Consider the following 24,701-nt stretch of genomic DNA (forward strand, 5'->3'; position numbering starts at 1 on the left):
TAGTAATTCATTCATCCAGCTGAGAACTTGAAGTCAAGAAAGGTTGATTTAGCAAGCACATGTGAACACATTTTAAGAATTTTCGGTTTAAGGTTATATTAATGTATTATTATATGGAATATTCCTGAAAGATTTCTTATCAGTGTAGTGCTTTTTGATGGCATATCACCAATATATTGAATTTTCTTAACAAACAAATTGTTTGCAGATTTGTCTACCTCCCCCTGTGTTGCCATGGGTGATTCCTGTCAATATGGATGTAGAGTGGAGGGAGGACTAGCTTTCTGTTTCTGTCCAAACGGCTATACACTGAACACTGACAGGACAACTTGTTCATGTAGGTATACACTAAACATCGATAGGACAACTTGTTCATGTAGGTATACACTAAACACCGATAGGACAACTTGTTCATGTAGGTATGCACTAAACACTACAGGACAACTTGTTCATGTAGGTATACACTAAACACTGACAGGACAACTTGTTCATGTAGGTATACACTAAACACTGACAGGACAACTTGTTCATGTAGGTATACACTAATCACTGACAGGACATCTTGTTTATGTAGGTATTCACTTAACACTGACAGGACAACTTGTTCATGTAGGTATACACTAAACACTGACAGGATGACTTGTTCATGTAGGTATTCACTAAACACTGACAGGACAACTTGTTCATGTTGGTATTCACTAAACACTGATAGGACAACTTGTTCATGTAGATATTTACTAAACACTGACAGGACAACTTGTTCATGTAGGTATTCACTAAACACTAATAGGACAACTTACTCATGTAGGTTTTCACTAACTTGTTTATGTAGGTATTCACTAAGCATGGACAGGACAACTTGTTCATGTACTAGGTATTCACTTAACACTGACAGGACAATTAGTTCATGTAGGTATTCACTAAACATGGACAGGACAACTTGTTCATGTAGGTATAATATTCATACTTGGAGCTTATAACTTAGCCAAAACAGAAATTTCATGGTCTTTGTTTTAATACATGTGGAGAAAAATAAATGATAAATATTTATAAAGTTTGCTGTTTTCAGATGTTAATTCAACAGTAAATGTACAGATGAAGACAAATATCTATTTCCAATTTGACTACAATAACCCTTCTTCACTGATCTACAAAAATCTTAAGGAGGACATGGAAACTGAGGTATGTACATGTTATACATGTATCTTATTTTGGTTTTAAGTTTCACAGACCCTGATGTGACTTGACATGACAAAAGGGATAGGACATTAAAATTTCATATTATTCTTTATGTAGACACAGTCCTTTTTTGTAAGCATGCAGAATTTGAAGTCTGTCAAGATTTTTAGAATAAGGTAAGTTGGTATGACATTGGTTCATTGCTGTGTTTTAACTTGTATGAATTAAGCATCATTCAGATATAATAGTATAGCGGTAAATGAATCATCTTTTTACTGCATTTACAGTGAGAGCAGTACTGTGTTTGACATACAAGTGAAGTTTAACACAAATGTCACAGTGGAGTTGGAAGCACAGTTGAGTACAGTTCTACAGAACATTTACCAAACAGGAGTACAGTTACAGGGAACAAAATATTCTGTACTAGAAAACCCAGTTACATCAGTACCTTATAGTAAGTGTTGGTTGAACTTGACTAGAATCTTTACAAAGTTCACACAATAACTCATATTATATTAAGTGGGCATATACTTGGTTAAAGATTCTATCTAACAACAGTTACAAATGGTACTTACAACTAACAGTTTCGCTATGTTCATCTTTAGCGGGGTATATTGCAGGATGAACAAAACCTCAATTCATTATGATGATTAAATTTTGGTTTCATTTATACATACCAATATTATTTTTGCAGAACCCGCCCCTTGTTTATTTTGTCTATCCACTGAAAAGTGTCATATCCAGGTGAATTACAACTATGTTTGCAGGTAAACATTTCTCTAAATGCACAAGTGAGCTTTTGTGATGAAAGTTGGTCATTCATCTGTTTGTTTTCTATAAATTTCCCAGATAATTTACTTCTGAAGAATTAGAATGAGGTGGTTATAACTAGCAATATCATTTGACCATCTAATTTATACATTGTTCTGATGGAAAAGTAGCTACAATTGGTTTTGAATCCATTGTGACAAACTGTTGCTTAAAATTGAATTTTAATTTTTGTGCAATAACCTAATAACAATTTAGTCTGGGGTTTATTGTTACCAGTATATCTCCCAATGAGGCTATATAAAGAAATTGCCCTTTCTTCTGTTCATTTGTCCATCCAAGCTTGTAAGGCTGTAAATGTGTAGAGAAGCCTTAGGGCTCATACCGTAAACCAGCTATTTTATTCACATGTAAGAAATATCTGTGAGTTGTCATTAAGCTTTCCACATATACTTTGAATTAAATTTGCTGAAGTCATTATATAAGCAAGGGGTTTTATTTGTGTATGTTGATTTGGTTACTCAGGTGAGCATTGTTTGCCTTGGGCCACTTGTCATTTAAATGGTATACAGTCAAACCTCGTTATTTCGAACTCGATGGGACAGAGAAAAAACTTCGAGATATCCGAGGGTTCGAGATATCTAGGATAAAATACTTAAGAAATGCATGGTAAGGACTTCCCAGTCACTTAGACATATCCATGGTATTTGAGATATCCGTGTTCGAGATAACGAAGTTCAACTGTATTTTTTGAACAATGATATGTATGAAGGGTAAAATATTTTGCCTTACAAGAAAAAGTCTTTCATTCAAATTAATATGTGAATATGCCTTTATATCCATGACAGTCTCTGACTCTATCAATGGTTAAGATCTTCTGGTTTGTGACCAGTACATGAAGTTAGAGTCTCAAGATTATACTATTAATAGCATGACTGTATGAAAATTCTTGTTTTTATTTCTTTTACAGACCAATTTCAGGTACGTTACACTTACTTAATCTGAATTGATGTATCAGTGATAATTGTCTTTGAAAAATTATTCCTCTGATGAAAAAGCATTATTCATAATTTAATGTACAAAATATTTATATTGATTGTTTATATCTATTATTATAATGGCTCATTCTTAACTTTTCAATTTTATTTAGTAAGCACAACAAATGCAGTTCCTCTGAAAATAACATTGGCTCTGAGTTATGAACCATTTATGGCAGATACAGTTGATATAAAGTATGCTGTGTTCCAGAACTCTGTTATTTCAACTGTAAGTATAAAATTACTGCTTTCATGTCGGCACCAAACTAGTATGCAGTAAGAATGTGTCAATTTCCTTTTACCTGATAAAGGTACTTGTTGAATGAAGTGCAGTTTTCTTGAACTATAAATCATACTAGTAAGTTATACTCTTTTTTAGCTTAATGGAATATTGAACCTTCTAGTGGTAGACAGAATCCAGTTGTCAACAATATCGTAAGTGATTCAAGAATTTTGCCATAATAAAAAAATTCCTAGATTCTCATCCCCGCCTGCCCCGATTTTTTACCCCCGCCTCGAATTTTTTATTTCCGTTTTTCTTCGTGTCGATTCTGATTGGGATCGGTATTCAACTACCATTCAACTTTTGTTTTAAATCCCGCGAATGTCAGCATGATTTTGACAGCTGACAAGATGGTTATTGCTGTAATATGTATTAAACAAGGATCACTGGTTGTGAAAGACTGGTGATGATGAGTAGTAAGAGATATGCTTAAATGGGCCTCTACTATGACTTTTATATGGGCATTATAGATAAATCTGCACCGAATGATCAGGTCAACACTAAATCTGCACATTGAAAAAAATAAAAAATATAAAATAAAATCCGCCCGCCCGCCTAGATTTTTCAAAAAATTCTGGTGAGAATCTAATAATTTTTTTTATTATAGCCTTGATACTGAATTCTTATTTTTTTCTTTAATTTTTTTTCGAATACCAAGATAAGAGATACCTTTTAAACTTGACTTTTAAATTACTTTTTAAATATATTTCGTATCATAGATATACAATTGATCTTTTTAACATTAGTTGAAGCTTAGCATATGCACTGCCTGGCAAAACAAAAAAAAAATATTTTGAAAATTACTGAAAGAGAGGTGACATTTAGCATGTTAATTAATTTCTATAAACTGTTTCTGAACATGCATTGTATACGAGGGCTGTTAGAAAAGTTCGCGGACATGTTCCATTGTGAGCGCACTATTTCCACGAAACCGGTTAAACTCTCCAGATAAAAACTTTACCTATTTTCCAGTAAATATACAAAGGTTTGATGTTTTCCGGTAATCTTTAAAAAATATACAGCTATATTATTTTGATAAAACGTGCTTCACGGAGCATGCTACTTTTTCATACGTTTACATTGCATAGACTTTTTATTGAAATTAAAAATTGCACAGTTGTAGCACAGAAAGAATTATGATATTTTACCTGTCGCTACAGTATTCATTAAACGTCACTTGCCGAAATTTTGAATTAAATTGGAGGATGTATGACTGTTTTATAGCCATTTATAAATAATCAACGCGTAAAAACAAAGCCAAGAATGGGAACGTCATTGAACGTCATGGAGCACCGAGCTACTAAAAAAGTATGTGTACAGACAGAAAATGTCTAAAAATAGACTAAAATGCTCCTAGATGCTGCTGGAAATTCTCTACACGTACAAAGGACAAAAGTATTCAAATGGTAGCTAGTTTAAAAATGGAAGGATTAACATTTTTAATGATCAACTCCATCGATACCTCAATACCCCACTTATCGCATGGACGTTGCGCCTATGGATTTTGCATTGTTTCCATACCTGATCGCTTAACTGCGTATACATTTATTTTAAGATCTCTCTAATAACCGAAACAGCACAAAAGACATTATAGAAGAAAAGTAACATTTCTTGATATAGAATTTTTAATTTTTAAGAAGAAAAAGACAAGAAAAGTCGAAAGAAATTAAAGATATTTAGAACTTTTAAAAGCTTAACGGGTTTGAAATCTGGTTGTCACGTCACTTAACGTCAAGTGATTGCTCCATGAATCCTATGACCGTATTGTAAAATCGTTGTAAATTTTCAAAATTTTAGTAAATGGACCTGATGTTTTACATACTAATAAACAAAAGATAGTAATTTAATCAGACATAAGTCATACTTCACAGTACACAATAGATTTTCCGTAAATCAATGTGTCTGCGAACTTTTCTAACAACCCTCGTATGTATATTGTTTGATAATAGATCTGTCATATGGAATTAGTCCATGAACCTTATGACCTTGACTAAATTTGACCTTTGACCTATTACGAAAAAATATTTCCCAAAACTTCTTAACTGCAAGAGGCAAGTCTTTGATATTTAGCATGTTAATTAATAGCATGTTAATACACCATTCATTATGTGCTGGACTTGTAGACCTTGTGACCTTCAAATAGATCTTTCTAGACTGTAGAAAAGGGGGGAGATAATCAGAAAAAATCCTCCAACAAAAAAAAGTTCTCCCTTTAAAAAACTGCATGATCAGCTGTGAGTTAATTTGTAACAATATGATGATCAACTTTTGATATTTCAGCGCTTTATCCACTGGAACAAAATTACATGTGACAATCTTCCTGAAAACTTTAACTGACCCAGATTTTGTGACCTTGATTGCTAGAAGAGTCAATGAGAGAATAGACACTGTAGGGTGCATAACTCTTGGTGGTAAATGCATCCCTTTGTTAAAGAATACAGACATCTTTGATGGAACACAAGAAGGTTAGTTTTCTGATGTTTGTGTAGAACATACTGCATAGGGTACATAATTGTTGTTGTCTTCTTCATTAGATACCATAGTATACCTCTGTTGACTTAAAAAAAAATTATGGAGTTTTTCAGAAACAAAGAATAACACTTATATTAACTATTAAACAAAAAAATTTTAAAAAATTCTGATGTTCTGAATTTTTTTCCATGGTACTGATGTAGTACAATACACATTATAACTAGGGATTGAAATTTGTAATTGGTTAACCGGTTACTCGGTCGGAACGATGGTAATCGGTTAGAAAATCTGTAATCGGTTAGTCGGAAAAAATTAATGTATGCGTAAATTTGAACACAATATTCTGAAAATTCAATCAAAATATCTAAAATGTTAGCATTTTCATCCATATTAACAAGGTAGATACTTAAGGCTCTCCGATTTGACAGTGCGGGGGTAATTGGTCAGTTGTTAATTGCTGTTTAAACACCATGTCATTACCCAGTCTGACTTGTGTGTCTTTAATGATTTTAATTCAATGATCGTTGAGTACGGTGAACTGAATTTAATGTGTACCTAACCTCTACTATCCTTTATAGTTACCTATTAAACAAGCGAAAGTACATACTTAGTTTTGATTACGGTGACGACTTCTGATTTTTTTTTTCCACAAATGTTTATGATACTTTAGACATATTTCATGAGTATCTATTTTTTTCTTTACTTTCTTTTTTTTTTTTTTAATTTTTATTTATTTATTAATTAATTAATTATTTTTTTGCCTATTAAAATTGAAATAAAATATAGTGTTCTGATCAAATATAAGCATAATATTATAGTACCACATCTGTATAGTCTTGTTTATTAGAGTAAAGCAGTGCTTATAATGGAGGATATGTCGAAATTTTTTGATACGATTAACCGACTATTCGGTCGGAACGTCTTGCGGTTAACCGATTGGCAATTCTCTATTCGATTGCCATCCCTAATTATAACCTACAACATATCTTTTGACAAGTTGAACCAAAAAATGACCCTTACATTTATTTTGCTTCACAGTTCCAGTGGTATGCAAGACTTGCTCAGAAAATGCCACCTGTATAACTGATTCTCAGAGCTGGTGGATATGTGTGATGTAAGTAATAAAAAAAGTAAAATATTGCCTTTCTTGGATCATGAATACTTCAATTTAGATTTAACAAAACTAAGCATTGATCTTTTGTTTCTGTGGTTCTTTGGCTTAATATTCAAAACAAAGCAAACTGTAACATCATTATTGACTCTCCTCATTCATTTCATTGTAGTGGAAGTACGACTGTAATTTCCCCAACAACAACTGTGTCCACAACAACCAAAACATCAACAGGTATCAGAATATTGTGAATTCTAAACTGTTACAAGTTTTAATCTTTACACTTGCATAGTACATTGTACAGTGTTCTTAACTGGAAAATAACAAAGAATTTCTTATTCACAGTTGCTGCAGTTTCAAGCACTCTCAGAATAATCACAGAGGACAAACAGATACTCGTGGGGGTAGGGGTAGCAGTACCCCTGGGGGTCCTTTTTAGTACCTTAATTATTGTTCTTGGTGTACTCCTCTGCAGGAAGTGGCATCACTGGAAAATACAAAGGTGGGGGATTTCTCTTTCTTGTAACCAGAAACTCCAGTTCATAATCTGAATAAATGAGAAGAGGACTATCACAGCTATTAATAATGCATGCACATTTAATGTGTACTTGATGGTTAACAACAGACTTTGCTATGACTATCATGATTACAAGAGATGTTTATATTTTAAAATTCATTATGATTGTACCTGACATGCAGCATTGTTTTATAGGGAAAGAATTCAGAACTACACTATTAGCCCACAGTATAGGAATCCTGCAAACAGAGATAGGGTAAGTCAATGTGGGAAAAAAGTGCAGAGATTCTCTAAAAAATAGAAAATACTTCTTTTCAACTTAAAATGTATTTCACCATATAAGTAAGCATGCTGGAACATTTCTAACATTTAATTAGCAATTTAAAAATCATTTTCTAAAGCTATTGCTATATAGAATTACATGTATGTCTCCCTAACAGTAGGAGACCTGATGATTTTGGCATGGTTGTCTGTCTGTCTTAGCTGCATGTAAGAAAATCATGTCAGGGCTTTGATTGAAATGAATTTGCAACTTGAGTATGTTGACATCCATAACATAATGGTGAGATGTGGTCTTAATTCAAGGTCATATATCAAAGTTCAAGGTCAAGGACAATGACATGGTGAGACGGTGACTAGTTGCCTCCAATTTTGCAACTAATGTTGTTGCTGTTGACCCACAGGTAAGTTTTGATCTTAACTCAGGTCATGTCTTAGTTCAAGGTCTATGGAGAATGAGACATTGAAGTTGTGTCTTAACCTTAACTTTGGAACCCTTACTTGAAATGAATTTAACTTGAGTATGTTGTTACTGATGAACAAGAGGTGTTACAAGATGCATCTTATCTGGAATTCTGGATTAAAATGCATTAAATACGAAATAACAATGATGGGATTTTAAAAAGATGCACCTTGTAAATGTCTAAAATTCCACGACCTTGTAGAGGTGTCCCCTTCAGGGCTTTACTCTACACCTTTGAAGAAGGGGGATGTTTGGAGGTCCAAAATCCCATGCCCTCTTTTCAGATACTCACATTGAATAATCCCTCACATTGTGTTTGTGCTGATGATCAGAAAGTGTATTATGAACTTGACTCAAGGTCATTTGTCAAAGGTCAACTTCATTGGACAGTGATGTTGAAGTATTATGCAATTCTTGTAAAATCAAGAACATTCAAAAATATATTCAGCCCCTCATGTTATGTTTACTTTTGCACCACATACATGTATGTTTTTATTTTGATCAGTGATCATATAATTGCAATGATGGCTTAGGGCATAACTTGGGGGGGGGGGGGGGTGTCATCCATCCCCCAACCACCAAAATAAAGTCATTTACAAATAATTAGATATTTTGTATTTCTGCAAGTGGCCTTTCAACAACTTATTTTAAATATTTTGATTTTCTGCAGGTGGCCTTTCAACAACCTATAGGACCCATTAGACCACCTCATGCACAGGTAAATATCATATTTTCCCCTATGATATTGGTTGCACTTGTACAATGACCTTAAATGTTTCATTGTTGTCAAAAAATGTAAATTTTGCAAGTATGTCTGCATTCAATTGAGATCATCACACAGTACTTTTTAATATTATCCAACTTGGTACAAATTTAAGATGGCTTCACAATCATTCAGAAAAAATTTTGGTGATGTCTACTGAACAAGTTTTTCTTAATCTGTGAAGTATCTGTTCAATTTTTAGGTGGATTTCAGTTCATGAAAATAAAACAAAATTGGACCACCGTGTACAAATGTGCATGAAGCAAGACTGATTGTCTTTGCCTTACTTTAACACTGACCTTGAATACTGAACTTAATAAAACAGAATGACTTTCATTCATATTTAGTATTCAAACTAAGTACATTCATCCATTGATGATAAAATTCTAGAGAGGAGACTGGCCCAGGCATACATTTAGATACTATTTGAAGAATGTTTATGTTTTAAACTAATTTCAGTCCAATGTTTCTAATAGATAAGACCTACTCTACGCAATGGTATACCACCCAGCTACCCACATATCTATCCTGTCTTGCACCACCTACAAGGTACAAAATTTCCATACAAGTAGAGGCTAGCAATTTATATCGCTGTCACATTAAAATTAGCATTAATTACATATCATTTATTCCAAATTAAAGTAACTCACAGCGAGACATTTTTGTGATAGATGTTTCTGAAGAAAAAATGTTGACTTTCCTAACATTACCGGTACATTTCACAGAACATACCAACAGCATTAACTGCTTTGTAGACATGATAATATATGATTAGACTTTTAAATTTAAGTCAGAGTTCAGTTGAAAATATATATATCCCCAAAGAGCATGTGAATTAATTGAATAATTATAATTTTTTTTTAAAATAGTGATTGTAGAAAAATGATCTTTATGAAATGTTTAGAAGTGATTTCTCTCAAATTTTGACTTGGAAAAGGCTGCTTGAGTGTTTGTTCAATTGTCTTACTGAAAAGTGCTATTGATTGCAGACAAACATTAAGTCTTGATCAGAAATTTGTTTATAAGTGCATGACAGTTTTATTGTAATGGAGAGACAGAAGAGTATTGGGCCAAAATAAAAAATACCTTTGTTTCCCCTAACGCGACAGACCCAATTAAATCCTGCCGACTGAAAAGTTTTTTTTAAGAAGATTATTCAAATATTTTTTTCAATTTTTATCAACTTTTATGAAATACAATTTCATCAAAACCCGTTCTTATTAGAAATTCAGAATGTATTTTCAAAGCTGCTGTCAGAAAAAAAAAAATATTTACCTACCTACCTACCCAACTTCAATTTCTAGGGTCGGGTTAGGGGAAACAAGGATATTTTTAATGATGGCCTTGAGTAATATTCATGTCTGTTTATTTCAGACAATCGTCGATCTGGACGCACATTAAGAAATAAGGACAATGTAAGTTTTCTTTCTTTCTTTTTTTTGTTTTGAAAAAATGACTGACATAATTGATCAATTGTATGAAGTTGAGGTATAAAAAAAAAAAATCACTACAAACATTTTTTTTCTTGTAGTTTGCATTACAACGTCCTTTGGTTGATCAGAGACCCAGTCAAATATACAACTGATTACTCCCAGGTTTGTATTACAAACTTTTTTGCAGTCGACCAGAGCCTTCAAACACATTTTAGAGACGGAACATTTTTAGCACTACTGGTCAGTCAGACCAGAGGAGCCTGTCAGTCCGTCTGTCGACTATAAACAAATTTTCAAAACGCTACACCTCCTACAGTTTTGGTCTGATTACAATATAACTTGGCCTACAAGTAGTCTACACTAAGATACGTAATTCTGTGCATCGGTTTTTTTGATTTCAGTGAACGATGTTGCCATGGTTACTAAAAATAGAAATTTAAGTGTAATTCTTTCAAAAGACTACTAATTCTACAGTTTTGGTCTGATTTCAATATAACTTGGCACACAAGTAGGCTACACCACTGTACACCAAGATACTTAATTCTTTGCATTGGTTTTTGATTTTGATGAACAGTGTTGCCATGGTTACTATTAAAAAATATAAATTTCAGTGAAATCTTTTAAAATGATACTCTTCCTACAGTTTTGGTCTGATTTCAACATAACTTGGCACACAAGTAGGCTATACTGAGATACATATTTCTGTGTATCGGCTTTTGATTTTCATGAAGGGTCTTGCCATGGTTACTAAAAATAGATTGCAATAAATCTTGCCACAAAGAGACTAAACCAATTATTTTATTTATTGCTGTTGCATATTTTCTAGTGCAAGTTCTACTTTTCTCTTCCTTTGTACAAACTAGTAGAGCTACAATCTCATCAGAGACTTCTGGTTATCAACAAATGTCAAGTAAAATTTGAGCATTTTATAGGGAAAAGATGATACGAGTAATTAAAGCTTATGTGTGTTTAACATCACATTCTTTATTCAAGTTTTAATATTATTGATTGAATTATCCTGTTTTTTTTTTTTTTTACAGGACTTGGAAAAAGGGAAATGGTGAATGGTGTACATTTCGAAATCAGTTCTTCAAGTTTTGAATGTGCTCCTCATTTGTGTCCAGGAATCAAGCATGAATCAAATTAATCATGATTTATCATCTGTCATCATATTTCTGTACAACTGTACCATTCATACTCATCAGAGTGTATAATTATAGTTTAGCATAAATTGTAATATTATGTACATACATGTTGTTTGCATTTTTATGTTGTTTATTTAATGTCTCAAATTGCTCATGTTGATTTAAGATGTACTTTTGGGTCATTTACATAAGATATATTTTTGATATTGTTTACACCTTTAGATTTTTACAAGGTGATATTAATTGTTGTATTTTTTGAATAATTATATATTTTTAATTTACATTGATTTGTTAATAATTATATATGGAGTTTAAGTATACAATTATTATCAGTTGATTTGTTAACCTGTACTGTTTTTTGTTGATAATTCTCAATAAAAATTCCATGAAAATTTTTTGTCTTTGATTTTTTTGAAAAATAAATTATTTTGACTTAATCCTTCCTTGAATGTGTATGTCGATCAGTAAAAGAAAATATTCATTATTAAATTTAATTTGCTTCTCAAAACCCAAGTTAATATGGTGATTTCTGATATTTCCAAAAATTTAAAACTCTTAGTTACTAAAATGACTCAAATGAAAATAATATAAGCTGAAAACTGGAAATTTATTCAAATTTTCAGTATACAGAAATGATCATTGATGTCATACATAGTCAAGTATGGTATTTCTGCTGCAGGCTTTCCTAGTGCTGTAACAGATAAACATTACAAGATTATACTTAAAAAACAAACAAGAGGCCCATGGGCCACATCGCTCACCTGAGCTCATTGGCTAGGAAGAAGTAGAAATCAGTTCAGTATTGAACAAAGGAGGGGGGTGGGACAAACTTTAATTTACACTACCTCAGGATGCTTCCATATCAATATTACTAATCATGGCTTTGCTGTTCTTAAACAGAAGAATTTTAAAGATTTTCCTATGGTTTCCACTGTCATGGTAGCTCATTCTGCAGAGCTCTCGCTCCATGATTGGAAGGTTGTGGGTTGGAGCCCCGGCTGTAACTGACCTAAGTTGATAAAAAATAGGTAGCAACTGTTCCTTCGCCAAGCGCTTGAAACTTTGAAGTGAAAGTTGCGGGTCCTTCAGATGAGACCTTAATAACCGAGGCCCCATGTCAGGTGTAGGCACGATAAAGATCCCTCACTGCTCAATGGCCCTGAGTGCCGAGTGAAGGTCTAAATTTCATCTGTATATGGTGAGGTCTCTATATGAGTGAAAAATTCTGGAACGGGACATAAAACAACATACAATCAATCAATCCTGTGTTTTCCTACTTAAAACTCTAATCTCTCATTGTGGCCCCACCCTACCCACCCTAAACTTGAACAAATTTGAATCTACACTACCTGAGGATGCTTCTGTCGTTGTTGTTGTTGTCATAAACTTCTCACATTTTCATCTTCTTCTCAAGAACCACTAGGCCAATTTCAACCAAACTTGCTACAAAGTATCTTTGCATAAAGGGGATTCAAGTTTGTTCAAATGAAGGGCCACTCCTTCCAAGGGGAGATAATCATGAATTTGCGAAAAATTAATGGCATCATTTCAAAATCTTCTTCTCAAGAACCACTGTGCTTGAAAATATGAAACTTATATGGAAGCATCCTCAGGTAATGTAGATTCAAGTTTGTTCAAATCATGACCCCCGGGTGTAGGGTGGGGCCACAATGGGCGATCAAAGTTTTACATAGGAATATATAGGAAAAATCTTTAAAAATCTTCTCAAGAACAGCAAAGCCATTAGTCATATTTATATGGGAGCATCCTCAGGTAGTGTAGATTCAAATTTGCTCAAATCATGACCCCCGGGGGTAGGGTGGGGCCACAATGGGCAATCAAAGTTTTACATGGGAATATATAGGAAAACTCTTTAAAAATCTTCTCAAGAACAACAAAGCCATGATTGGTCATATTTATATGGAAGCATCCTCAGGAAGTGTAGATTCAAATTTGTTCAAATCATGACCCCCCAGGGAAGGGTAGAGCCACAATGGGCAATCAAAGTTTTACATAGGAATATATAGGAAAAATCTTTAAAAATCTTCTTAAGAACAGCAAAGCCATGATTGGTCATATTTATATCAAATTTGTTCAAATACCCCCTGGGTAAGGGTGGGGCCACAATGGGCGATCAAAGTTTAACATAGGGATATATACGAAAACTCTTTAAAATTCTTCTTCTCAAGAACAACAAAGCCATGATTGGTCATATTTATATGGAAGCATCCTCAGGTAATGTAGATTCAAGTTTGTTCAAATCATGACCCCTGGGAATAGGGTGAGGCCACAATGGGCGATCAAAGTTTTACATAGGAATATATAGGAAAACTCTTTAAAAATCTTCTTCTCAAGAACAGCAAAGCCATGATTGGTTATATTTATATGGAAGCATCCTCAAGTAGTGTAGGTTCAAGTTTGTTCCAATCATGACCCCGGGGGGGGGGGGGGGGGGGGGGGGGTAGGATGGGGCACAATGGGCGATCAAAGTTTTAAACAAGAATACATTGGAAAAATCTGTAAAAATCTTCTTCTCAAGAAGAGCAAAGCCACGATTGGTCATATTTATATGGAAGCATCCTCAGGTAGTGAAGATTCAAGTTTGTTCAAATCATGACCCCCAAGGGGTAGGATGGGGCAACAATGGGCGATCAAAGTTTTACATAGGAATACATAGGAAAAAGCCTTTTAAAATCTTCTCAAGAACAGCAAAGCCATAATTAGTCATATTTAAATGGAAGCATCCTCGGGTAATGTAGATTCAAATTTTGTTCAAATCATGACCGTCCAGGAGAATAGAGGGGCCATAACAGGGGATCATAGTTATACAAAGGAATACACATGATATATCAATAAAAATTGTCTTCTTAAGAAAAGCATAGCCATTATTTGTCATATTAATTCAAAAGCATCCTTTTGAAGTATAGATTCAAGTTCAAATCAACACCCCCCTCAAACCACTTTTATATCAAAACTTTTCAAGACTCTACTGATTTCTGCTTTTTCCTAGCCAGTGCTCAGGTGAGCGATGTGGCCCTTGGGCCTCTTGTTTAATTAAATATAGAGGGAGATAACCCTTACCAAAATTCAAGACACATCCCACCCTTACATGCTAATAGTAATAAATGGGAATTATGTCTAAATATACTGAGTATTTAAAAACACCTATACATCTGTTATGTATTCAATTTCATTGAATCTGTTGCTATTATGGATGGAAAATCTTAACTTCTTTATTGCTGATTCAGCATCCAACTTCTCCTCCTAGCTTCTGAATGCCTGACTTTCCCAAAGCTTTGCCTTATATACCCTTTAGTTTGGCTAGTCCATTCCAAGGGTTGTGAGGTCCTTCTATAATATCTGAGGTCTTCAATGCATTTTACTCAAATGCCCCTTAACCATTAGGCCTACACCTATGTAAAGCTTCAACCCCCTGTTTTAGCCCTGCCCTATCCCCAGGGGTCATGATTGGAACAAACTTGAATCTACACTACCTGAGGATACTTCTTTTATAATATAACTAATCATGGCTTTGCTGTTCTAGCTATAGAGAAGATTTTTAAAGACATTTCCTATATATTCCTATGTAAACTTCGACCCCCTCTTGCGGCCCTGCCCTACCTCCGGGGGTCATGATATGAACAAACTTGAATCTACAGCATGTATTGAAGCTTTCACATAACATGCATAAGTTTCATCTTTCCTTGCCAAGTGGTTCTTGAGAAGATTTCTAAAAGATGCCACCAAATTTTCACGAATTCTTAATTATCTCCCCTTGAAAGAGGGCGTGGCACTTCCTGTGAACAAATTTTAATCCCCTTCACCCAAGGATGCTTTGTGGCAAGTTTGTTTGAAATTGACCCAGTGGTTCTTGAGAAGAATTAGTCAAAAATGCGAAAAGTTTACAGACTACAGACGGACGCCGGACAATCTTTGATCAGAAAAGCTCACGTGAGCCTTCGGCTCAGGTGAGCTAAAAATCTTTGAGTGAAATATGTCACCTTTATATAAAGAAGTTGTAGACGACAAAAATTTTATACTTTTTCTGCCAGTGACCCTAAACTTGCCAGGTCAAGGTCATGACACACCCTCAGTAATAAACAATCTGAAATAAGAATGATTCTCTATTACAAAGTTATAGCCTGGACACTATTGCACGGACAGACAAGGTAATTCCCATTTACCTTTTTGTTTGGGGGTATACTATCAAGGTTCATAATGATATGTATCAGCTTGCTTTGGATGCTGGATTTGACCTACATTTTCTGGATGAGAGACAATTAAGGTTCAAGTTTTTTGAACAATCCATCCCCAAGTAACCATAAGCCACACCTTCACCAAACTTGCACTGATGATGCATCTAGGGATGACAAATTCAAGCAAACAAAACAAGACTAACAAGAAAGGTTTAGAAACGGATTTCATTGGAGGCTGTAAATTCATTTAGAGATTAATGAATTGTGATATAATGGTTCATGCCTATTAAATTTGTATTATGTTATACAATTATTGCTGTTTTTCAGTCAATACGAAGATTTAGCCACCTTCGAAGTACAAAATTCACCTCACCCTTCGCACTTGGTGGATATTGTACTCCTCAGGTGGCTAAATCATGGTATTGACTGAAAAAACAGCAATAATGATTCAATGATTAAATGATATATTATATATCAATTAAACTCATTAAGCAGTTCATGCCATCTAACTTCTTCACATTTACTGAAATCCTACGCAAATGCAACGAGAGAAGCAGGGTCAAATAAACATTATCAGTTGTACTAATTTGGAATTGTTTAAATCTACTTTAGTTGCTATTAAAAAAAAAAAGAAATAATGTCAGGCTCTTTTATAGGATCAATTTTGAAAGGGGGGAGGGGGACTGACAATTGAAAAAAATCTTTGATTAGCCCCCACAAAAAGAGAATTCTCGTAAATTAAAATATTGTTAGGGGTTAGGGCTGGCGAATTAAGGTCCATTAGTGAGGGACCATGCAGCCTTTCAATCCACTACCCCCACCCAAAATTATATATTCCCTAATGTTATGTTCACCTGAGTGGAAGTCGGTAGCAAGTGAAATATTTGTATGAATTTGGAATTTCCTGATCTATTTTTAGACCAATGTAGAAAAAATACATCCTTATGTTCACCTGGAAGGTCACATGCAGGTGAATATACTAGTATTTTTTCTACATTGTTGGATCTTAGCCAATCAGAGAGATAGGAATTATTCAATCATACAATAAAATTTATTATTGCTATTGAACATTTACTACTGCCATCTACATTGATCCTTTCACTTTAATTAACATTCAAGTCTTTTTTCTGTCTTTTGACATGAAGCATTTTTCTGGCAGCAATGTTAACACTCGGTATTGTCCTTTTTTTAAAACAATAAGTCAATAGCTTTCTTCTCTTATGCACAAAGCACTTCACATGGATAAATTGTTCTCTTCAAAAAACTGTCCTCATTTCATTGCATCTAACGTTGATCTTTGACTTTAAAAATCAATAGAATCCATCCTTTAGCCACCTAATGATGCTTATGGAAACATGATTTTTGAAAGGACAATCAATGGTTTTCTTTATATTCTGACCACAGTCAGCATATGGATAGCTATAGAATTCAATTGAGGCCACATTGACATTCTTTTAGCCCCCCCCCCCCCCCCCCCCCCCCCCCCCCCCCCCCCCGTCGCCTGCGTGGTGCAGTGGTTAGAGCATCTGCTCTAGAGTCGTGGAGTAAGGAGTTGATCCTTACATCACGGGTTCAAATCCACTGCAGTACGTGGAGACCGGTCCTTTGGAGAGATCGACCGTATAAACCGAGGTCTGTGTCGCAGTTGGTGTTGGCACGAAAAAGATCCCTCACTGCTCAATGGCCCCGAGTGCCGAGTATAGGTATAAATTTGCAGCCTTCCACCGGCAAGTGGTGGCGTCTCCATATGAGTGAAAAAATTCTCGAGAGGGACATTAAACAACAAACAAGCAAGCAAGCCCCCCCCCCCCCCCCCATTAGATGACAAGATTTGCAGTTCAAAAGTGCATCAACTGGCATTTAGGTTTAACACTGCAATTTTATGATTTGGACACATTTGACAACATTTAGCTCTAGAATTTCAAAATGAGGTCACCATGACCTACTTTGGAATCATGACACCTCTCTTTCAAGATTGATCTAGGCATCATTGACAAGCATAGCCATAAATTTTAAAATGAAGTTTTATAATAACTTTTACAGAGAAATATAAACAATTCATATAATTATATAAAGTCATAATAGTTGTAGACATAACTCTGTATATAATTACATTATAAATGATAATAATAAATGTGGAGCAAAAAAAAAATGTCAAAAATACAATTTGTTTGTAAAAAAATTATAATATCTCTGTAAACTTTTCCAAAAATAATCTAACAAATAATATTCAAAAGATAAATGTATTTTTAACTCAACAATGAACTTAATCATTGAATCAGCAATATATAAATATATATACATATACATGCCCTTCATCTTGTAAAAAAAAGAAAGAAAGAAAATACCTTAATTATCACTATTAACTGTTGGGGAAAAAATATAAGAAAGACAAAAATATCCAAGTCACACTATGATTGTAAACTAAAGATCAAAGAACCTGTCCGTAACTTGGAAATTCGGAAACATAAAGCCTATAGCAGGGTATCATTAAAACACCAATCACCCTTCCTCCATTTACAGGGCCTGTAAAAAAAAAAGAAGAGTTTTAAGGTACATGCACTGAAATTCAACCAGAACTAAAGATTGAATGAGTTAGTTAGTGAAACTGCACCTGTATTTCATAGTGTATTTGTTTTATTGGATATGCTAAAATCATTCTTGAAATGTCTTGCCTTTGAAGACTATCATAGGGTTCTATATAATTATATATTACAAAATGTATACAGTATTACATAACAGCAAACCTAGGAATTGTATATATGACTGGGTCTCTGATCCACCAAAGGACGTTGTAATGCAAACTGTAAAAAGAAAATATAAAAGAGATGTTGAGTTTTCTTTCTTATAACACTTGATACATATTTCAATTAATGCACAATATTTACATTTGCAAATGTTTTCTTTTATATAACACTACTAAAAGCAACAGGTATCTATATCCGTATAAACACAGGTTCCTCGCGTCATAAACGTTCGACGTAATTTCTCAGTGACGTCATAAAGGGTCAAACACGTGCTGTTGGGTTTGAAAAATAGAACGTTTCACGCGTTAAAGATTATAATCAGGCAAATATAAAATATGAATAAGTCACAAATGTAAATATAAGTAATAACGTATCATTTTAAAACATCTATCGGGCTATAAATACGGGTTGGTACGAGATCAAATTTACCATAAAGCCCTTTGGGCTTTATGGAATTTGATCTCGTGACCAACCTGTATTTATAGCCCGATAGATGTTTTAAAATGATACCTTATTTCTTAATAAATAGCAGACTTTGATCAATAACATCTTACACTGTCCTTTCGTCTTGATGTTCGACCTGATCTACGATCATCTGAAAAGAAAAGTATTAGAAAGAGGTCAAATTTTCTGCTTTTTCTTGAGCACATGCATATATTTGCCATTTTTTCCCCCAAATATGCTTTCTGAATAGAGCAATTGATACATGTTTCCCTGACATGTTATTTTCCAGTTACAAATGGTTGAAATCGGAGAGAGATCGATCTTTTGAAAATATCACAAAGTGTAATTGTAAAGAGAATAGTAACATAATGGTAATTCATTGTTCACTTTACTGACATTCATGATCTCGAGTTATTTCATAACTACCCTGGAGGTATTGTCAATACCGAGTTTTAGTAGGATACTACAAATTATATTCAATAAAGTGTACTACTGGGGGTAAATAATACACCCATCTGGACCTACATAATGCACATATATTCATGGTCATAAGCCATGACCATCATTTATAACTACACATGAATAAAATTTTGGGTTATCTGACACTTCCCCCCAGAGGTTGAAATTTTTCTGGAAAACCCACTAGCCCAGGGGCTACTGATCAGTTAAAATTTACTAGCCCAAATCTCAAAGTAACTAGCCAAACAATTTTCATGCAAATTAATGAAAACATAACAAATTAAAGTGTGAAATGCTTTAATAATTGGTAACAGAAACAAATTAAATTAGTTCTCAGTCTAAAGAAACCAGTCTACATAGCAAAGCTATGATAAACTAACGATCCAGAATTTTTTTCTGTTCTGCTAGTCCAACAGACTATCATTATGTTCCCCAAACGAAGTTTGGGAACATATTGTTTTTACTCTGTTTCTTCTTCTTCTTATTATTATTATTCTTTTTTTCTACTTTCTTCTCCGGTACTTTTTTGTCCGGGAGTGTTCTCATAGAACCACTCATCCGATTGACATGAAACCTTTTTAGGGTTAATAGGCATGTTGTGTAGGTGTTCGGAACGAAGGTCATTTTGCGCGCACATGCATGCAGGTGCGCGCGCGTGCAATGAGTGAAATGACTGATCTACTTGATGAAGCCGTAACTTTTATATTTCTTGATGAATTGCTTTGAAACTCAAAATATAAAGATATATTAGTAGTCTAGACAAGATAACACGGTCAAATTAGCGTGAACTCACGCGCATGCACGTGCGCTCTTCTCTGATTGGCTGAAACAAAAATCTCAATAATTTCCTTGTTTTTTGACAAAATACTTTGAAATTTAGAATATAAGTATATATTATAAGGTTCTACAACATGTTATATAGGAAATTTCTTGAAAACACGCGCATGCATGTGTGCTGCAATCTGATTGGTTGAAACTTTGAATGTCCATAACTCCCTTGGTTTTCAACAAAACAGGATGAAATTTACGACATGGATAGGCACATAGAGCTCCTACATTATGATACTATCAAAATTGAATGCAAGGCCATGCATGCGCGTATGCTGAATTCTGATTGGCTAATACTTAAAGGGTTACATCTCTCTTATTTTTCAACGAAATTCTTTAATATTTAACACAAATGTATGTATTATGACACACTATAAGAAAATTATTGTGAAAAATGTAGAAAACATGTGCAAGCACATGGGCTGAAATTTGATTTCATTTGGCTATATCGGAGTAGTTTTCCAATGAAATACCCTTAAAAATAAAGTGTCCATCTATATAACAAAAGTATTGTCTAATTTATTGAAGCTTGTAGGGAATGGGGCATCATAAGGGATTGGGGAGCCGTTTGGGGAACATCTGTAACGGTTCCCGTTACAATTAGCACTAGTTACATTTAAATTAGGTAGCCCGAGTCTTAAAATGACTAGTCCCAGGCATCGGGCTACCGTACATTTCAACTCCTGCCCCACCCCCCATCTCCCCCAGATAAATCAACTGGACAAGTTGAGTAGTCCTCGATCAGAGTGTTAAGATATAACGCAAACTTGATTTGAATAACACAGTCATAACGGACTATAATCGGTAATGACCATTGTCTGCCCTTGATGGAGAAATCTCAATTATGTTCTAAAGCAGGGGGATATCCGCAAACTTGAAAGCCTGATATATTTTCATCAGTCATAATGCCATATGTTATATATGACGTCAAAAAGATGATGTAAATTCATATAAATGTTGATGATTTTGAGAGAAAAAAGTGTATTTTACATCAATATTTTGATTAAAAATCATTGAGCGCAAGTCTGCACCAGTTCGATCTTTTCATATAATGTGTAGAATTAAAATACATATAAAACATGTGAATATTCTTCTGAGGCAAGCTCGCACACAGCAATTTCTACACTCAAAATTAAACAAATTTTGTCCTCTTTCTTGAAACTACCAGAAAATCCTAAGTTTGTGACATCACAGAAACAAGAATTGCCAATTATCTACTTCCAAACTTTAATAATTTTTGTCAATTAAGATTTTTCATACAATACATACAATTGTGTACATTTCTCGAGATTTTCAAAATTTGGCTTTTATGGGGGCACAAATATGCTTTTAGTGTATATAGTTCTCAAGACTAAATTAAGGCCATGGTGACCTACTTTTGGGTCAGGATACACCTTCCCCTAAGATGAATCAACCAAGGTTGATGGTCCTAGGCCTCTCAGTGCACAAGATATGAACAAAACAGGGAAAAGCTGATAGACAGATTTAGACATTGTGATGTATTTATAAATCAAGAGACTTTAAGTTTTAGATAAATGTTTTAACATTTTGTACCTTGTAAGTGGTCCAAGACTGGATATATACGTGGATAGCTGGGTGGTATGCCATTGCGTAGGGTGGGTCTTATCTGTGAAACAAACAATATATCAGTTCACATAGTCACCAATCTTCTTGTCATCTGGAAGGCTTTATCACTGGGTTATCAGTGGTCATACATGCCAAATATGGTCTATTTTTGAAATTGTTCAATAGTTATGTTTGATCCAGTTTGAAAATATTTGCCATGTTATCATAAATTTGCTGTGTAATATTATATATGGTGATTAGAGATCAATAACATCTCATGAAAAAGAAGATAGGTAATCACAGATTACAGAGCTCACCTCAACAAATGTTGTCTTTAAGTAAGGCAAAGTCCCAAACTAATAATCTAGTAGTGTGCATCCCTAGATGTAACATTTATGCAATTTTGGTTTGATAGGTCTTGCAGTTACTTGGGAATGGACTTACCTAACAAGAGGCCCACGGGCCACAACGCTCACCAAAGTAACTTTGGCTCTGCTGTTCTTCACCAGACTTTCCCCAATGTAATACGTACTGTGGCCCCACCCTACCCACAGGGGTCATGATTTTAACAATTTGTAATCTTCACTACTCCAGGATGCTTCAACATAAATTTCAGCATATCTGGCCCAGTGGTTTTTGAAAAGGAGATCTTTAAGGATTTTTCGTATAAATTTCAATGTAAAAATTTGATTCCCTATTGTGGCCCCGCCCTACCCCTGGGGATCATGATTTTAACAATTTGGAATCTACACAACCATAGGATGCTTCCACATAAGTTACAGCTATTCTGGTCCAGTGGTTCTTGAGAAGATTTTTAAAGATTTTTTTTCTATATATTTCAATGTAAAACTTGGATTCCCTATTGTGGCTCCGTCCTACCCCGGGGGGTTGTGATTTTAACAATTTTGAATTTACACTACCTACCCCAGGATGCTTCCATATAAGTTTCAGCTTTTCTGGCCCAGTAGTTCTTGAGAAGAAGATTTTTAAAGATTTTTTCTATATATTTCAATGTAAAACATCAATTCCCTATTGTGGTCCTGCCCTACTCCCAGGGGTGTGATTTTAACAAATTTGAATCTACACTACCCCAGGATGCTTCCATATAAGTTTCAGCTTTTCTGGCCAAGTGGTTCTTGAGAAGAAGAAAATATTTTTTCTGTATGTTTCAAAGTAAAAAATGGATTCCCTATTGTGGCCCCGCCCTACCCCCGGGGGTGATGATTTGAACAATTTAGAATCTACACTACCAAAGGATGCTTCCACATAAGTTTCAGCTTTTCTGGCTCAGTGGTTCTTGAGAAGAAGTTGAAAATGTGAAAAGTTTACAGATGGACGGACAGACGAACGGATGACAGACAACAGGTGATCAGAAAAACTCACTTGAGTTTTCAGCTCAGGTGAGCTAAAAACTTTAAACTAGTCACTCATCCAGAAAATTTAAGTCATATCCAGCATCTGAAGCAAGTTTGAGAGAGTTCCCATGATGCATCATCCATGCAAGTTTAGTTCAGATAGCCCTATAGTTTACTTTAACCTGGTCATTCATCTAGAAAATATAGGTCAGACACCGCATCCGAAGCAAGCCTGGTAGTGTGCATATTTAGATGCATCATCCATGCACGTCTGGTCAACATATGGCTTAAACTTGCTTGGAAATGAGACCTGCTCTAAAAACTTTAACCTGGTCACTCATCCCAAAAATGTAGGTCAGATCCAGCATCCGAAGCAAGTCCAGTACTGTGCATCCTCAGATGTATCATCCATGCAAGTTTGGTCAATATAGGGCTTATAGTTACTCGGAAATGAGACCTGCTCCAAAAACTTCAACCTGCTCCCAAAACATTATCCTGGTCATTCTTCAGCTGAAATTGCAGCATCTGAAACCTTGACTGGTACAATGAAACATACTACAAGCATCCTCCATGCATCTCTGATTAATACAGGGCATAGGAGTACTTGAAAAGAAATCTGCTCCAAAAACTTTAACCTGGGATGCCAATGCTGAGGGTATTACATATGCTTCCCCAACTTCCTTGAGGTGAGCTAAAAATGAGTCAAAAGAATCAATACCTTCATAAATGAATTTAATCAGTTTTTATTTTTCAAATTTTAAAACAATTTTGGTGTGCTGACCTCAGACAACTGTTCTGTTGTCAAAAACTGTGAAACCTAATTAATTTGAAACAAGCGAGTCAATTACTCGAGATGTTTAGTTACACAAAAGCATGCTGTTTAGTAGCCTGAATACAACTCTTGCAGCAGTCCTGCTAGTTGGGTACATGTACATGAGCAAAGTTATATGATATACTTAAGATGCCAAAGTTTCAAGTTGTGCATTAGAAATAAAAATTAATGGACAAACTTCTGTGCTTATACAGGAATGATTCTTCATTAAAGTGCTGGTAAAAGATTGAAAATGTCTCAAATAACAGAAACACATGAAGCAGGTCTAAGTCCAGGCTGTTCCAAAAATTAATACACATTAATGTGAGTTAATGTTATCATAACGAAATTTCTAATGACAAAAAAAAATCATAAAATTGTGTTTAATATTTTACAGTATTTTGACATGTGCCAAGAAAATACTCACTTGGGCAGAAGGTTGTCTAATGTGTCCTATAGGTTGCCGAAAGACTACCTGAAAAATATGAAATTCTATACCTACGATTGTGGGGTTTTTTTTGGAAAGTTTTACCTATTGCTGGAAGAGTATCACATGAAGCCATGCATCCAAGATTTTCATAAAATTAAGGTTTTCCAAAACACTAATGTAAATACATGACTACATGACTGATGTGAATTTTCTCAAGAAAATATCTTTTTTAACATACCTCAACCATATATTTTTATGACAAATCACATGGTCAAAAATACACAAAATTATATTAACCATATCACCTTTAATTAATAATGAATAAATTCTAGAATGAAATGTAGATTTCATACAGAATGAAATAATTTTTATTTAGAATTGTCATTTTATTCACAAATTAAGTTTTATCTGATGT

General features: G+C 34.4%; 3 protein-coding genes and 1 long non-coding RNA gene across 4 annotated transcripts in view; 3 read left to right on the top strand and 1 right to left on the bottom strand.

Annotated features, from left to right (window-relative positions):
• Nucleotides 1-1,264, top strand: part of LOC133195970 (uncharacterized) — a 46,119-nt gene extending 44,855 nt beyond the window's left edge. The window contains exons 46-48 of the mRNA XM_061331961.1: nucleotides 209-337; nucleotides 1,070-1,182; nucleotides 1,259-1,264. Coding sequence (XP_061187945.1) covers nucleotides 209-337; nucleotides 1,070-1,182; nucleotides 1,259-1,264 — 248 coding nt within the window. The remainder of the gene's footprint in view (nucleotides 1-208; nucleotides 338-1,069; nucleotides 1,183-1,258) is intronic.
• A 54-nt stretch (nucleotides 1,265-1,318) lies between these two features.
• Nucleotides 1,319-1,946, top strand: LOC133187525 (uncharacterized). The gene is made up of 3 exons (XR_009721207.1): nucleotides 1,319-1,355; nucleotides 1,467-1,633; nucleotides 1,874-1,946. It is a non-coding gene; the product is annotated as an uncharacterized LOC133187525 (long non-coding RNA).
• Nucleotides 1,947-3,101: 1,155 nt separating this feature from the next.
• Nucleotides 3,102-11,638, top strand: LOC133187486 (uncharacterized). The gene is made up of 12 exons (XM_061322887.1): nucleotides 3,102-3,213; nucleotides 3,364-3,419; nucleotides 5,548-5,732; nucleotides 6,778-6,853; nucleotides 7,023-7,084; nucleotides 7,196-7,352; nucleotides 7,563-7,623; nucleotides 8,780-8,827; nucleotides 9,349-9,421; nucleotides 10,247-10,287; nucleotides 10,404-10,467; nucleotides 11,346-11,638. Exons 1-11 carry the CDS (start codon nucleotides 3,157-3,159, stop codon nucleotides 10,455-10,457), a joined length of 870 nt encoding a protein of 289 aa, XP_061178871.1. The 5' UTR covers nucleotides 3,102-3,156; the 3' UTR covers nucleotides 10,458-10,467; nucleotides 11,346-11,638.
• Nucleotides 11,639-18,078: 6,440 nt separating this feature from the next.
• The window catches only part of LOC133187515 (fibrillin-1-like), a 77,849-nt gene continuing 71,226 nt past the window's right edge, over nucleotides 18,079-24,701 (bottom strand). The window contains exons 48-52 of the mRNA XM_061322921.1: nucleotides 24,284-24,331; nucleotides 21,679-21,751; nucleotides 18,948-18,988; nucleotides 18,394-18,450; nucleotides 18,079-18,172 (exon numbers count right to left, since the gene is read on the bottom strand). Coding sequence (XP_061178905.1) covers nucleotides 18,394-18,450; nucleotides 18,948-18,988; nucleotides 21,679-21,751; nucleotides 24,284-24,331 — 219 coding nt within the window. The 3' untranslated portion in view covers nucleotides 18,079-18,172. The remainder of the gene's footprint in view (nucleotides 18,173-18,393; nucleotides 18,451-18,947; nucleotides 18,989-21,678; nucleotides 21,752-24,283; nucleotides 24,332-24,701) is intronic.

The sequence above is a fragment of the Saccostrea echinata genome, unplaced genomic scaffold, assembly GCF_033153115.1.
Source record: "Saccostrea echinata isolate AGI-Se365-2 ecotype Australia unplaced genomic scaffold, CSIRO_AGI_Sech_v1 ptg000001l, whole genome shotgun sequence".
In the NCBI taxonomy this organism is placed as follows: domain Eukaryota; kingdom Metazoa; phylum Mollusca; class Bivalvia; order Ostreida; family Ostreidae; genus Saccostrea; species Saccostrea echinata.